Source organism: Protopterus annectens, chromosome 3.part0 (genome assembly GCF_019279795.1).
Source record: "Protopterus annectens isolate FY-2018-M chromosome 3.part0, PAN1.0, whole genome shotgun sequence".
Classification (NCBI taxonomy): Eukaryota; Metazoa; Chordata; order Ceratodontiformes; family Protopteridae; genus Protopterus; species Protopterus annectens.
The window spans coordinates 245,966,824-245,982,811 of record NC_056731.1 but is presented as its reverse complement, the minus strand read 5'-3'; the positions used below and the strand labels follow the sequence as shown (position 1 = coordinate 245,982,811).

General features: G+C 40.7%; 1 protein-coding gene across 8 annotated transcripts in view; it reads left to right on the top strand.

Annotated features, from left to right (window-relative positions):
* TRAK1 (trafficking kinesin protein 1) overlaps positions 1–15,988 on the top strand; it is a 969,724-nt gene that overhangs the window by 248,594 nt on the left and 705,142 nt on the right. For all 8 annotated transcript variants that reach the window (XM_044064726.1, XM_044064729.1, XM_044064725.1 and 5 more), the window contains exon 3: positions 11,305–11,421. In XM_044064726.1, coding sequence (XP_043920661.1) covers positions 11,305–11,421 — 117 coding nt within the window. The remainder of the gene's footprint in view (positions 1–11,304; positions 11,422–15,988) is intronic.

The following is a 15,988-nucleotide window of genomic DNA, read 5'->3' as shown; positions in this document are numbered from 1 at the left end:
CTTTTCCTGGCCTTCTACATAACCATACCCAATAATTTGCCTTTGGACCTACATCACCAGACCATTCCCCATGTCCTGTTTTTATTTCTGTTTTTTTTTTTTTTTTTAAAAAAAGAAAAAAGATCCTGGCGACTCATTTGGTTACTGGTAAGGACTTTGGTTAAACATGTCAGGCAAACCTTGGGTAATGGCAAAAGGTATACTCATCGCATGGCATTATCCTTTCACCCATCGGGTGTCATACACTCTTTATCTACCTTCAACCTAGACCACTCTTGCTTGATAACATTCCTATCCTTAAAGCAAAAGGTATACTCATCGCATGGCATTATCCTTTCACCCATCTGGTGTCATACACTCTTTATCTACCTTCAACCTAGACCACTGTTGCTTGATAACATTCCTATCCTTAAAGCAACCCCCCCCCCCCCATTTATTTTCCATCACCAAACCTCAGGCACGGTCTTAGATCTGTATTCTTACCCTGAGTGTAAGCACACCAATCACAGACTTTCTACTTTCCTTATTTTGCTTGTCTGCCACTAGGATAGCACCACTGTTAGAAAACATTACCGTCAACATTTCACCTACATTTTTATGAACCTCTGTGCTGCTATCCTGGATCTTGAGGAAAAACTGAGGCTGCTTAAGCCGGCACATGTTTTTCAACTGACTGCAAAAAGTAAGTCATATGAGCGATGCATACCCACTACACTTCTGGGACCCCCTTAGCTCTCTTGGTTAATTTTAATTAAGTCAAGTATTGTCTTCAAAATGTAGTCTTCTAAATGCAACTTTTAATTTCAGGCAGAGGCAGATGAAACCGAGGCAAAAGCATTGACAGATTCAGACATCCTCTAATTTTATTAATATGGACATTTTAATTAAGAAAGGAACTGTAAGTGAGCACTAAAATTGTTCTCTAATTTATTAAAAATGTTTTTTTAGTTTATTTACAAACCCTTGGTGCCAAAATAATACAAAGTTGAACAGCATGTGTCAATCAAATGTTCTTTTGTTAACACATGCACCCAGTGAGCTGATATGGGGATCATAACAACTGTATTCTCTGGCTGTAAAAAACAGATGATGTGAAGCTGTTCTATCTCTCCATTCATTCTTACGGATGGATTTGGAGCCAATCCTCGGCTGCTAGTTGGCCTACTACAAAGCTCGAGGCCAAGTTCCTATCCCATGATGCACCTAGAGTTACCCCAGATCTAGTTTGCCACTGCAATAGATAGGAGGATCCTCGCATAGCTCGGGCCAGTACAAAACTTTTTTCTTCAAATCTATATAAATATTTACAAAACTCTTTTGATATATCTCTCTTTCATATTAGCTTTGCTCTTATAGCTTATTGTGTAGATTCCCTTCCCTTGGAGTGCCTTTTTTCTTAACTAGTATTAGCTCTCTTGGCCTCGTTTAGTTTTAGGCCTTGTTTAATCTTTACTGTAGTTTAAGTAGTAGTTGTGTGTCTTTGAATAGTGACTTTCTGTCACAGCTTTTGAATATATTTAGATATATAGACATTAGACTGTTTAGATAAATAGTTATAGTGTGTGTGTGTGTGTGATTATTAGTATTTTAGCCCATAGTTTTAAAGGGTTTCTTTGATAGTTTTTTGAGTGTGTGTTGTTTAGTACAGTACCCTCTTTTGAGATTGTGTGTTCTAGTATGGCTGACCAGGATAAGGATAAACACCCCAAATCAGGGTTTAAGAAATGTCCTAAATGTGGACAGAAAATGTCTGTCAATGAGTCATGTCAGTTGTGTATACTGTTTAGGAGCATTGCACCTTCAAGAAAGCTGCAACATCTGTCATTCTTTCTGTTCTGGGGTTCTTCAGGAGAGAAAGAGAAAGTTAATTGAAGAGGTTTAGTCAAACCATCTTTTCAAGAAGCTTTGAGTGACCAGGACAGGTCTAGCAAATCCTCAAAGTCTTCTAAGGCTTCTACTACTTCTGAGGTAAAAAAAAATCTAAAAATCCTTCAACATCGGCTCTACAGCCCTTGGAGCCAACCGTCTTGTCCTTTCAGAGCCGGTCCCCAGTCCTGGAACTGGTATCTGAAGTGCCTAAATCTCCACTCCTGCAATCTGTACCTCCTTCTATCCACTTATCTCGGTCTTCAATAAGCCTTTCCGATTTGGATGTGGATCGTGTGGTGCAGAAGCTTTTACAGGCACCAGTCTTTAACTTTTTATCGGCTCCGACCCAAGTGGCTTTGGAACCGAAGACCCTTTTACCATCTACTACTTCTCCTCCGAGCCATACTGGTCCTTCGGAGCCAGAGGAGGCGGACTTGATCATTGAGCCTTCGGAGCCGACGCCTGCACCAGTGTCCTCTGCTATGTTTACTCTGACATCCTCAATGCCGATCGAGGAATCTAGGAGCCGATGCATTCTGGTCGGGTCCGGGGAAGATAGTCTGACCGATTTGTCTGTTCTGACTCTGCCTCTCGGAGCTTCGGCTCGGATGAGCTCGGCTCCTACCTCTGCCTCTGAGCCCACTGTCCCGGTGCCAGAGGTATCGACGGTTTCCTCGGATCCGTTGGTCCCTTTTCATCAGAGCAGAGGTGCCTTCGAAGCCATGAGGAGAGTTATGTCTCCTAAGACATCTTCAACTTCAGGTCCGGCTACCTCCTCCCCAAAAGCGCCTGTCTGCTTCACAGATCCTTGCTAAGCATAGAGACCCAGAGCCTCAGGAAACCCCACTGGGTGGTCCCTGCTCTTCTGAGACCTCACCAGAAGTTCCCACTGATGAGGTTTCCAGGAAGAGAATCTGTAAGAGTAAACATTTAGACTCCCCACAGGAGTCTCTCTCATCCGATACAGATTTGGATGAATCAGAAGGGTCCCCACAGTCCCCATCTGAGGATATCTCATTTGCTGAGATATTAGAAATCCTTAGGCAGAGGGGTGACTGGCAGTCCACCAACCCTACTGAAGATGAATTGGTTCTCCTGAAGGCTTTTGGGTCTCAGCCGTCCACTTCTTGGGTGTCTCCGCCCTTCGATGAGCTTATGGAGCTGGTCTCACGAAGGGCGTAGGAGTCTCCGGACACCATGGAGCCTGTCCCCAGGAGGCCTAATAAATTTATTTCTGCCCCCCAGGAAAAATCTTTTCTTACCAAGGGAGTGCCAGTTGATGCCATGGTGGTGGCAGCAGCCACCAAAAAGGAAATTTCGTCAATCCATCCTCCTAACAGAGATTCTAGGATCATGGATAGATACGGGAAGTGCACGTACAGTTCAGCGACTTCTGCACTGCAGTTGCTCAACTATCTCACCCATTTTACTAGACTGCAAAGAGATCTCCTGAAAGAGCTCGGAGATGCTCTTCATGGTACAGTAGCTGCAGGAGCTTCAAATAAAGTTGTCTCCCAGCTTACCACCCTCAATTCCGTAGTAAACTTGTCCATGCGCCTCATTTCATATGTAGCTGATGGAGCGAGCAGGGCAGCGGGTACAGGAATTGCTCTTAGGAGACACTCCTGTATGTGCTTGTGTTCCTTTGCGGAGCCCTTTAAGTCATCCTTTGTCAAAACCTCTTTTGATGGCTCGTCCCTTTTCGGGCCCAAAGTTAAGGAAACTTTGACCAGGTATGAGCAGGAAGGAAAGACTCTGTCTGCCGTCAGAGTCCGTTTTTCCACCCCTACTAGACACTACCCCAAGGGTCAAAGGGGGAGGAAAGATGTGGTTCCGTAAAGCCCAAGAAGCCTTTCAGGACACACATGTTGAACCCCCCCTCCAGGGGCAGAGGAGGGGGCAATAATGGAAGATGCCTCCCTCGCAGCAGGGGGGGTCTGCAAAACCAGGGCGACAGAGATCCGTTCTTTGAGAAGCCCTACCAGCGCTCCTGAAAGGAGGCCAGACTGTCCTACTCTGGAGGCAGTCTGGGGTCACTTATCTTTGTATCCAGATGCCTGGCTCAAAATAAATGAAAACTGGGTACAAAGTATCATTTCTAGAGGATATTTCATTCCTTTCGCAACACCCCCTCCACTGACAAGAAACATCCCTGACGTTCCACCCAGTTACAGGGAACAGTCAATAATAGACGTCCAAATGTTGCTAAGAAAGAGTCATCCAACCAGTTCTAGCAGACCAGATAGGATCCGGAACTTACTCAAGATTCTGTTTAGTTCCAAAAAAAATGGGACTGGAGACCTGTTTTGTACCTCAGCAGACTAAACAGATCTGTCAAGAAAGAGACTTTCCGGATGGTCACTCTTCAGTTGATACTTCCATTTTTAGGGAAAGACAATTGGATGTGCTCGATAGATCTTTAGGATGCGTACTACCACATAAAAATGGCCAGACCATCCAGGGATCACCTGCGCTTCTGGCTGGAAGCCAATCATTACCAGTTTCGAGCCGTGCCCTTTGGTCTCACTACAGCCCTCAGAGTGTTCACCAAATATATGGCAGCGGTCACGGCTCACCTGAGACATTTAGGATTCCAGGTGTTTCCGTACCTAGATGATTGGCTCCTCACCACCACCACCAAGCATCAGCTCATACAAGCCAGGGACAACACTCTTTCACTCTGTAGTCATCTGGACATTACAATAAACTCCAGAAAATCTGCCTTGTCACTATCGCAACATACCGTTTTTGTCAGAGCAGAATTGGTCACCACCACCACCACTTAATACTCTGTCAGCAAGTCCACAGTATTATCCAAAAGCAAGGCCCCAGCATCAGAAGTACTAAAATTGTTAGGCATGATGGCAGCTGCAATATTAGCCATACCATTGGGTTGCATGCACATGCGGATTCTGCAATGGCTGTTGTTCACTCAGTAGTCTTACCAAGAGCTCCCAATGTCTCATCTTGTAATGATCACAAACACATGCAAAAAGGATCTTCAGTGGTGGTTGACCTCTTTTCATGTTTACGATAGGCCGTCCTTTTGTTCTACCCCTGCCAGCGGCCACAGTGACTATGAACACTTCCCTGATAGGGTGAGGGGGGGGGCATTTTCAGGGAAGTACAGCCCAAGGCACATGGACTGATCAAGAGACACATATGCATGTCAATGTCCTGGAGCTGAGAGCAGTACTTTTAGCGTTGCAGTTTTTCCAGGACTCTCTTCCTATGGGAAGAATTGCGATTCAGGTGGACAACATGTCAGTGGTCTGGTATTTGAACAAACAAGGAGGAACCCGCTCCTACTTCCTTTGTCGTGAGGCCCTAAGTATATGGCAGTGGGCTACGTCCACCCAGCGCTTTCAGCAATGTACATCCCAGGAAAATCCAACATGATAGCAGACAAGCTGAGCAGAGCAATTTTGTTGCCTCACGAGTGGTCCCTCAAGAAAGAAATAGCAAACAAGATTTTCCGCAGGTGGGGCCAGTCTTGCTGTGACCTTTTCACCAACCACATGAACACCAAATGCAGAAGCTACTTTGCCCTGATTCCCCCTCTGGGAGAAGCCCCAAGGGATGCACTTGTACACAATTGGCCTCTGGGTCTCCTCTATGCATTCCCATCAATTCCCTTGATACCCAAACTACTACAGAAAGCCAAAGCCCTTGGAAGGACCATCATTCTAATAGTCCCTCATTGGTCTTGTCAGATTTGGTTCCCCTTCCTTCGACTTCATCAGTTGGAGGACCCTTGGATTCTGGACCCAGTTCCAGATCTTCTGACGCACTCGTCTGGGGGAGCCTCATCCCTGTCTTCAGTCCCTGAAGCTGACAGCTTGGCTGCTCCAATTCCCAACATAACCAGGTTCCATAACCTTTCAGATGAAACGCAACACATTTTAATATCCTCTCATAAATCCTCTACGACGAAGCTATACCTTAGCAAATGGAAAAGATTTTCTATATGGGCCTCTCAATATAATATTGATCCCTACCAAGCATCTATGACCTCCATATTAGAGTTCTTGACCATGATTTTCAACAAAGGAGCTGCAGCAGCAACAGTTTGGGTTCAACTTTCTGCTATCTCTAATTTTCACCTTGGACTTAAAGGATTGAACATAATGTCACACAAACTATCCAAAGCCTTTCTTAAAGGGACTTTTCATGTCAGACCACCTGTGAAATCCCCTCATACCCCATGGAATCTAAATTTTATTCTTTTTCGCATTATTCTCCCTCCTTTCTAACCAGCTTCCTCATGAGATTTGAAATATTTGTCATTGAAGACTATCTTTTTAGTAGCTATCACTTGTGCCCACAGAGTGTCAGAGCTTCAAGCCTTGTCCATAAAGCCTCCTTATTTGATTTTCAGTGCTGACAGAGTCTCACTGCAAACTAATCCTTCCTTTTTGCCTAAAGTGTGTTCTGAAACTAACCTTAACCAAATTATTGATTTGCCAGTGTTCCACCCCAAACACTCCCAACAACTTAGAGTATATGCTGCACGAGCTTGATGTTCATAGCTCAGATTTTACTTGGATAGGACAAAAGAGTTTAGGAAATCAGAACAGCTTTTCTTTTCCTTTTCAGATTCCAGAAAAGGTATGTTGGTGGCTAAAACAACTCTAAGTGGTTATCCGATTGTATCACATTTGTTTATTCAGCTGCTAATATGCCCTTACAACACAAAATTAAGGCTCATTCTACCAGAGCTCTGTCTACATCGTCTGCCTTTTCTGGTAGACTTCCTATAGACAACATTTGTGCAACAGCCACTTGGTCGAAGCCTCATACCTTTATCACTCATTACAAAGCTGACAGGGCCTCCTTTGGGTCTACTGTCCTGAAAAACATACTCCCGTGAGCCACCCAAAATAGATGGTGCTTGGGACGTTACCCATCCGTAAGAATGAACTGCGAGATAGAACAACTTCACATAAAGAAGTTTTGTACTTACCATAACGTTCCATGTGAGTTGTTCATCTCGCCTTCGTTCTTAGTTCCCACCCTCCTACCCCCTCCAGGGTTTTTCAAAGACCGAGATACTAGATTCTTCCTGGTTGCTCAACCTTTCTATGGCTTTCTGTTAGAGTGATAGAATGACATATGGTATTATACGCAGCAAACAAGATCAGAGATCACTCTAGGTGCATCATGGGATAGGGACTTGGCCTCGAGCTGTCTGAAGACCTCGAGCTTTGTAGTAGGCTGACTCTGAGCCAAGGATCGGCTCCAAACCCATCCGTAAGAATGAAGACGAGATGAGCAACTCACATGGAATGTTATGGTAAGTACATAACTTGTTTCTGAACACTATAAAACAAGCAATGCTCTTCTGCCTGCAAATTAATAAAGACTAATGACTTGAATTTATTTTGCCTGATTTGTTTTTTAGCAAAGATCTCCTCGCGATTGATACAAATCTTTTCTACTTTTCAAGACCACTTCAGAGAAACTGGGCAAGGTTTAATTTGCAAGATTTGTTAGGGTTTTTTTCTAGAGTTTCTTTCTGCATTTTGTTTTTAAGGTGAAGAATGTAGGTATGTGGATTAACAAGGATTCAATTATGGCAACTAAGGATATGTCGGAAGAGACTAAACAAAAGATAATACAGAAAACTGAGAAACTGAAAGCTCTTGATTATGGATAGCAAAATACAAGCAGTAAAAATATTTATAGTTCCTGTAGTTTTATGTACAGGTCGGGAGTATTTTTATCATCCATGAGAGAAGCAGAGGAAAATAATCAATAAAAAGTTGAAGGGAATATGCTTGGTAAGGGAAGATGGCAAAATTTAAGTGGGATAGGATGATTCTCCCTGTAGAGCAAGGTAGTTGACGATTATCTGAATTCAAGGGATATTTTAGAGCTGTGCAGTTAATAGTCATGTATATAGCACAAGCAAAAAGTTATAAATCAAAGTGGAAAAGGATGATGATGAAACAGGGGTTGGGGGAGTCCAAGTAGTAAGAAAGGTGTAAGATTTTGGGAGAACATCCTTAAGGAGAATAACTATACAGAATATTGTATTCATAAAGTAGCAAATACGTATTCTACGAACTAAGCCAACCCTATGGAGAAAGGAGACTTTTACCAATAGGGATGACTGTAGGTAGGCATGTAGAAATTGAGGTGGATGGAATTTACTGGAGAAAATTAGCAAAGGAGCCAAGGTTTGGGGAGCAGGTAACTGGAGAGGGAGAGACAATAGAGTGAGTTGAAGCTAAACAGAAGTTTGGACTGCAGGTTAGAGACTACCTTCCCCACCAGGGATTGCTAACGAAGTGTCGGCCGAGAGGAGGAGGACAGGGGTTGTTACCTGAAAGACTAGCTCTGGTAATGTTTATTTTCAGTTGCGCCTAGAACAGAAATTGCAGTTAAAGGGATAATCAGTGGCATTTAAAATAGTGCATGATTACTATAACGAATCAAAGAACAGTAGTAAAGGTTGGGAAAAGAGAATGGAAGGGCACTATACAAAGGAAAAATGGGAGATATCTTTATGGCTCCCATGTATCCTGCAAAGTCAAGAATATTTAGGATTTTAGCTTGGAATTTTTTGCATAGGTTTATCACAAGCTGACTTCAGAGAATTTTTACTCAAGCAGATAGCAAAGGCTTGTAGGTGTGAAGGTAAAGAAAGAGGTAATTAGGAACATATTTTTTGAGAATGCGAGTTAATTAAAAAAAAAAATCCTTGTGGAATACTTTGTCAGAGATGTTGGGGAAGCAAATGGTTGTAACTTAGAAAATGATTCTTCAGAGCAGGGGTATAATATTTGCATTTGCCATACATAGTAATACATTGCTAAGTTTAATGTTGTTGGCTGCAAAAAAAGCAATTACTAGAAAATGGAAACCAAAATCTAAACCAGCAGTGGCTAAAATACTGAATATTGTAAAGTAGATAAAAGAACTGGAAGTGGGATCTTTATTGAAGGGAAGAATAAACTTGCGTAGATGTAAATGGAATTTGTAGAAACAGTACATTCAAAACAGTGTTCAGGAGGAAGAGGACATTTAAGGGAAGGCAGGAGTTGAGCAATTTGTGTATACTGCTTGAAAATAATGAAATTTGAAAAAAAAAGGCAGTGGGTGAAGCAGTAGAGAATGTCACTCTTCCCTTGTGGCTCTATACTGGCTATGATTTTTAGTACACAGACCACCTATGCCTTGCAACCAGTCTTTATTTTTGTGCGCAGTGCTGCGGACGGTCTTGAAACATAAACAGCCTCTGGCTACCTGTTACTCCATATTCCACCATGTTATCAGTACTTTGGATGATAATGCATTCAGTGACTTATATATGCCTTCTCCATAGATGAGAATTTTTTTTTTCTTGAATATTGAAATAGAAGTCTTCCATCTGTTCAGTAGTAGGTTTGCTTCTTTGGCATAACTTGACTGTGCTTCACATAAAAGTGTAGCACACCTGAAGTTAGTTCCATCCTTAGTGGACAGATTTTAAGTATTTTATGTGCAAGTATTGTGCATATTCTTGATGTTTACTGTCTTGCTATAGTCAAAGTATCTTAACATCCTTATGGTAATAACCCATAGTAACCTTGAAAATATTCCATACATTTCAGTCATTACACTGTTATGTATTGTGGTGTAGGTAGTACGCATACTTCACAGTATGTTTTGTTCTTATCTTGTGCATTAGGGCTTGCTTCTGACTGCAACTTGAGTGAGTTAAATGGACTAAACATATTCCTAGATGTATGCAGATCATACTGTTAGCATGTTGCTGTGCACTTTGGTGGTATTACTTTATACCATTTCATAATTCTCTCCAGATTTGATTTTGTTGGTATTTTGCAAGTTGGATTTTAATGCTGTCGCTCCCCTGTAAAAGGGCTGCTTTGCCATTAGGAGTACCCATAAAATAAATGCCATGAATATGACACATTCAGTTAATCATATTGATTTCATATTTATAGCTGTATACATTTTCCTCATACCAGTAGTAGTCATTATTTATTTATTGTTTTGTCATTTGTTAACCGGGTTAGTCCAACTGAGCCAGTGGCCCATTTTCGGTGGAGACCTGAGGAGAAAAGCTCCAGACAGTTATTACAACGTTACAAAAACAAAAAAGAAAAGAAAAACATCTGACAATGAAGTTTTATGCAAACATTACAATAATGTGCTTCACATGAGAAACTTAGACATTCAAAAAAGGCCTGAGAATGAAGTTTACATTAACATTACAATAACATGCAGTACAAAAGTTATCTCATTACTTTTGGCAAAGTAACTACCTCTGCCCCTCTTTTCCTTTATTTCCTTGCCATTGATGTAATTTCAGAATGTGAGACTGCAGTAGTAGAAGCAAGCTAAATATCTAATGCTGAGGCCTTGTCTTCTCCACAGTTATGTAATGTTTCATACTCTGATTTTTGGGACATTGAGAGATTATTAACCAACTTTTCCCAGACTTTTATTACCACATGCTGTTTTAACATCCATCTGCCCTTTTTCCTTTTCCTCCCTTTAGCCCACTGCATTTTATTTGCATCCTTTTTACCTTGTTTTCTCACTTTTCCTGTTTTCAGTTTCAAGTGTTCATGCTTTAGAAAACCATGTATCCTTTTGTTTGTTCAAGATTATTTGAATCCACTGGAAAGGCTTGTGCAAGACTACAAATTTTCCACTATATTTTTCCCTCCGCATTGTACCTTCCAGTGCCATTTTGAACAAAGGAACTCTTGAGTATTTGGAATTTTTTAAGCATTAAGAGGCCACTATTTTCCAGATTGTGTCTCAAGTGTTAACTGTCTCAAGTGTATTGCAGTTATTCTTTGCTTTTGGGTTCTTCCTTACAGTTATTTACATAAACCTGTTTTAAACCACCTAGTTCAAAGTTCAGCACTGAACGTTTCTGTAAGTTTTGTTTTCACAGAACATCCTACCCGTTCCATTCAATCCTTACCCCTTGTGTGTTCCTCTTCTACATACCTGTAGCTATTCAAACATGCAGTCATGCATCATGTATGTCAAATGCTTATCAGGCCATCCTGTTTTAAGTTTACACCTGCAGAGTTAAGGGATTATAAAAGACTAGAAACTTCTACTTTTGTGTGTGAACAACACTTGATGAAAAGGGTATAGGTTGGTCTGTTATTGGTAAGATATTTTGAGCTATCATATTCTGTGCTCCTTGCTTCTTTCTTTGAACAGTGCAAATTTTTCATTTTGAAATGCAGAAATGTGTTTTTTGTAAGTGCATAAAAGCTGTAGTATATTTATAATGCGTGCATAGATACATTATATATATATATATATATATATGTATGTGTGTCATGCACACACACATACACATACTTTATGTAGTGTAGGCTGTTACCAACAACAAACTGCTTTTTTTTTCCACTTGCGTTAAGAAACAGTACTGACTTCATTCATTTGTCGTCATTGTTTCTCCAGAAAGAGAGAGATTTAGAATTAGCTGCTCGTATTGGCCAGTCTTTGTTGAAGAAGAATAAAACACTGACAGAGAGGAATGAGTACTTGGAGGAACAGATAGACCACATTAGAGAGGAGGTAAGTAAGTGCCTTTGTAAGAGTCGTGTTTGTATGTCAGATGCATTTTCATCCCTTGATTATTGGTAAGTTGTGGCATTGTCCAGTTCCTCGTCAGCCAAGATGAAGAGAGAGCTGATAAGTATTCAGTAATTCACATCCCTCATCATTATGAAGGTAGCAAACTGAGAACTGAGTGTCATGCATATTGTCTTGTTGCAGAGATAAGCACTTAATCTCTTTCTTCAGTTTCAGTCATGCTTAAATTAGAAAAGTAGGCAGCCTGTCTTTGACATTGTTGTGATTTGCATGTCCACAGTATACAAATAAAGAGATGGAGAAACAACTGAAGTATGGCTAGGCTGGGTGAATTAACATGTTATTAATTCCATTTAGAAATGTTTTTCTCCAGTCCCTTTGTAGCAAGTTATTTTGATATCTTGTTTTGTGTGTTGTAGATCAAATTAACAGTAAAATTTGTAGATGCGATAGTTGTAGTACTAGTCTTGACATTTTCAGTTTGTTCACCAAATATTTATTATTTTGCATATTAGAATTGCAAATAAATGCATAGGTGAGCTTGCAGGTATTCAAAAATACTTTAAAGACTTGGGCTGGCATTCTTGAATCTTTTAAGCCTTGGTATATGCAGTTGTCTATTGTTTTACTGCATGGAAGAGGCATCATAGAGGACTGTCATCATGAAAGACTGTCCCTGCTGTCCTGCCTACATACTGCTACTACAGTAGGCAAGTATCTTTAAGTGTATATGGCTGATAAGGATATGTGAGTGATAGACTACACAGTTGCTGCCTGAACGTTTGCTTGAATATGCCTGTGAAAGGTAACATATTGGACCACCACCAACAGTATTACTTTGCCCTGGCATTACATAACACCAAGTCTCCTTCACGCAGACACACGTGTGGGCACACACACGCGCACACACACACACACAGTCACCACCACCACCAAATACTGCTAAATCCAGCCACACACAAACGAATCAATTAGCATCCACCAGCAATTCTTCCCAACCAGGCTAACAGTGAAAGGTACAATCACCCTATAATTTTAGTTGTCATAGCTCCCACCCAAACATTTGAGAATTTTGTTAACAATCCCAGTACTTCCCTCATTTGTCATTGATTAATCGTTCCTGGTCTGTCAGGGGTTGGGAAGACCCTCTAATTTTTTTCTGTCAGTGACTATTGCCTCCTCTGTACCCCCTCACAGTCTTTTAATAAGTGTTACTTGGCCCTTCTCTTCTCGGCATACACCTCCCAGCCCACTTATTTAGGGTAAGAGTGCTCACTGTTTTTGCCATGGACGTGGAACTTGGATAATCTAGATACATTTATCATAGACATGATAGGACAGTGAGATTTCCCTTCCATTTAGGTCCCCTTAGTGATTCCGTCCTTTGAGATAAGTCCTGTGGGTCACAAAGTCCTGTATGTATTGACCTGTAATCCCTTTGGCCTATCCCTCAGAATTGTCAGAGTATCATGAAGGAGGAAAATACTTTGGTCATCCCACCTACAGAACGTGGGTTTGGTTGCTGTTTTTACAGCCTGAAAGAATTTGGTTAATAGTCCCTCTGCTCTCAAGAAGGCAGATGCCTCCTACAGACCTCCAGCTGGTTCTTACAAGATCCTCTGTAACACTGTAAAACTCACATTTATGTGATGCAGCACAGCTGCCAGAGACCTTTGTCCACATTATGTCCTGATTAGGAATCTTAGAATATGGGCAGGCAGGTCTAGATAGTGGTCATCTTTAATACACTTGAGTTTAAATCTTTATCTACATCACCTATTTAGTTCTTAACTTCATTAGTAAATCACTCAGCAGAAAAAAAGGTTTTCAGTCAATACTGATTCTAGGATCTGGGAAAAACTGCTAATGACCCTTCCTGCAGCTACTGCTCTAATCTTGACCTTGCTGATGGTGACCAAGGTGATGGGCTCTGTCATGACCCTGTGGAGGATGGCATGTCACAGACTTTCATTCAAAGAAGAGCTTAGTCAGACTGCCATGGGCAGCCCCATTTTGCCGGATTAAGGTTGTCCTTTGGATGGCCTATAAAGACTTTGTAAGGATGTGCCTTTTGTGATACTGCCGTAGTTTCTCCCTGTCCAAGTCAACTTTTCAAGAAAAATGTCATCCTTTCAGTCTAAGCATGGCCCCCAAGCATTCGACAGTCATGGCATCTTGGTGGAATGACTCTGTTACTAGCGAATTCACCCCAGCAGATATTTCCTCTTCAGATAACTGAAAGTTGCAGCTTGTGGACTTTCTACTACCCTGCATCAAGCATGAGCTTAGTAGGTGTGCAAACTAGGTAACAGGAAGTGATATAATTTCCAAATTTAGTTTTGAAGAAGTCCATTGTATATTGAAGAAAGCTCTTAACATTTGTAAATTTTCTTAAAAAAAAAAATCATCCCGTTGGTGATAGTTTGCTTGCTAATTTTCTTTTTTGGAAAATTGCTTGGGTTCTTGGTTTGGCTTCTGCATGTTTGCCATCATGTTTTGGTTATATGCATGCCTACATTCTGTTCATCAACCAGAGCATATTGGTCACTGGGCCTCGTGACAAGAATCCTTTTTAGTCGCGTGTCTCTAGTTTGTGCTGTTATGGCTGATGATGCTTCTCTCCTGGTTTCTTTCTGGATCCAGCAGGGTTTGATGGTAACAATAGGGAAGAGCTCATATGCCAGAAATCTGGAAGAAGCCATCTATGTATTAGTGAGATTACATCCATAGAGGACATGGCCTGCTGCTTATGCTGGCAACAAGTGTAGTCCATGCCTGTCAAGTCCTTGTGCTGCCTTCGATGGGATTGCAGTTTAGAATGCTAGCTTATTGTTAGCTGACACCCAGTACATGACAATTGCATAGTCAGCCTGAGGACACACATCTTCCATGTGTAAGTCTGTTTCTGCTGGAACTGGTGGATGGCAGGCATCCCTCCCCTCTTAAGACTCATTTAATTAAATTGAAGATCTGGGAGCATTTATCTCCAGAACATATAAAGATAAGTTCTCCTCACAAGATTGCCCACTTACTTGTTCTTCCCCCCAGAAATATCTTGGTGAGTATTGGGGGAGGAGTTTTGAATCGTTCATCCTATGTGGCCTTTCAAGAAAGCAGATGCTGTCTTATAATTCTGTAACTGAATGGAGTGAGATTTTGTCCCAGCTATTTTTATGGTGACTCCTTTGATATCTCCATAGTCTAATATAGGGCTCTGAAACTATAACATTTGCTATACTAATGCCAGACAAGGGGTCTTAAAGCCTTGGACAGGGTGGGCAAGAGCATGAACCGCTGAAATACTGGTACTGTATTGTGCTTATTCTATAGGTGGTCAATGCTACAGCAAGAGAATGTGAGTAAATGCTTCAGAAGTTATAGTTATTGACTGAATTTGATGGGTGTTGTATGCGTTACTTCCCCATTATAACTGGGAATAATTTCAGTAATCACCCTGTAGTGAACAGATATCTCTCTAAATCGTGGGTTAATTTGTTCTCTCATATTTATTTTGGCAGGTTAACAGAGTATTGCAAAATAAAGCTTTGTTTTCACTGAGTGCTTGAGTACTGCTGAAAACACTAATACATGCATTAAGTAAAGCAAGCCATACTTTAAAATTCTATAACTTTGTCAAAAACAGGCAAAAACAAATGGCTATGGACTTTATGGTTTCAATGTGTTAGGCTTTTTTTAATTGGAAAAATTATTGAAAATAAAAGTAAGGCTGGTAACACTGGATGTTCTCAGATTATACAGCTGCAACTTAATATAAAATTATTTAATAACTTGTAATAACAAAAGAGGGCCCCAAAACAAAACTGATACCTGGAATAGCCCAATAAGGTAGTAACAAGGGAAACCATATTTTCCTTGAATAAATAATACTCAGTCAGTGCATTTTCATCCAAAGAAATACAGTTGTATGTTAACTTCATGGTTATCTGTACATATGTGGCATAGGTATGCAAGATGAAATTTTGCAAGTAACAAAGTGGATTTGATGAACCAATATACAATTTGTCAAAAGGTTGTAGGACATCTTACCCTTGAGGTCTTCACTTGCCCCAGCATGGATGTTTTGCATTCCTTGGGACTTTTTTTCTTTGGATTGCTGTAGTGAAAGGGAAACATGAAGGTGATGAACTGAAAGTAGTCTTGCGAGGAAAAAACAGCAAACAAAATACTGTTAGTAAGCTTATTAATCCTGTTTCTTTTTATGAATTTAAAGAGCAAGTAGAAAATAACTTACTGATACTTGACAAAATGTAATGCCAGACATGAGCAAACACCAAAAGTAGCAATCATTCATGGCTCTAAGTTTAAAGCAGTAGAATTCCATACAGTTATACTTATCTTATGATTTTTTTTCGATGCATGCAAAGAACCTGTGTCCTGTTCTTATATGTACAGCTGTTAAAGAAAAACTAGTCTAAATACACCCATTGCATATATTTTGTGGTGTCATTTTCAACTTTTATTTCAACTTAAATGTAGAGCTTAATCCTTACGCTGTCTTACAAAAATAAGCAAAGTAAATGAACAAATA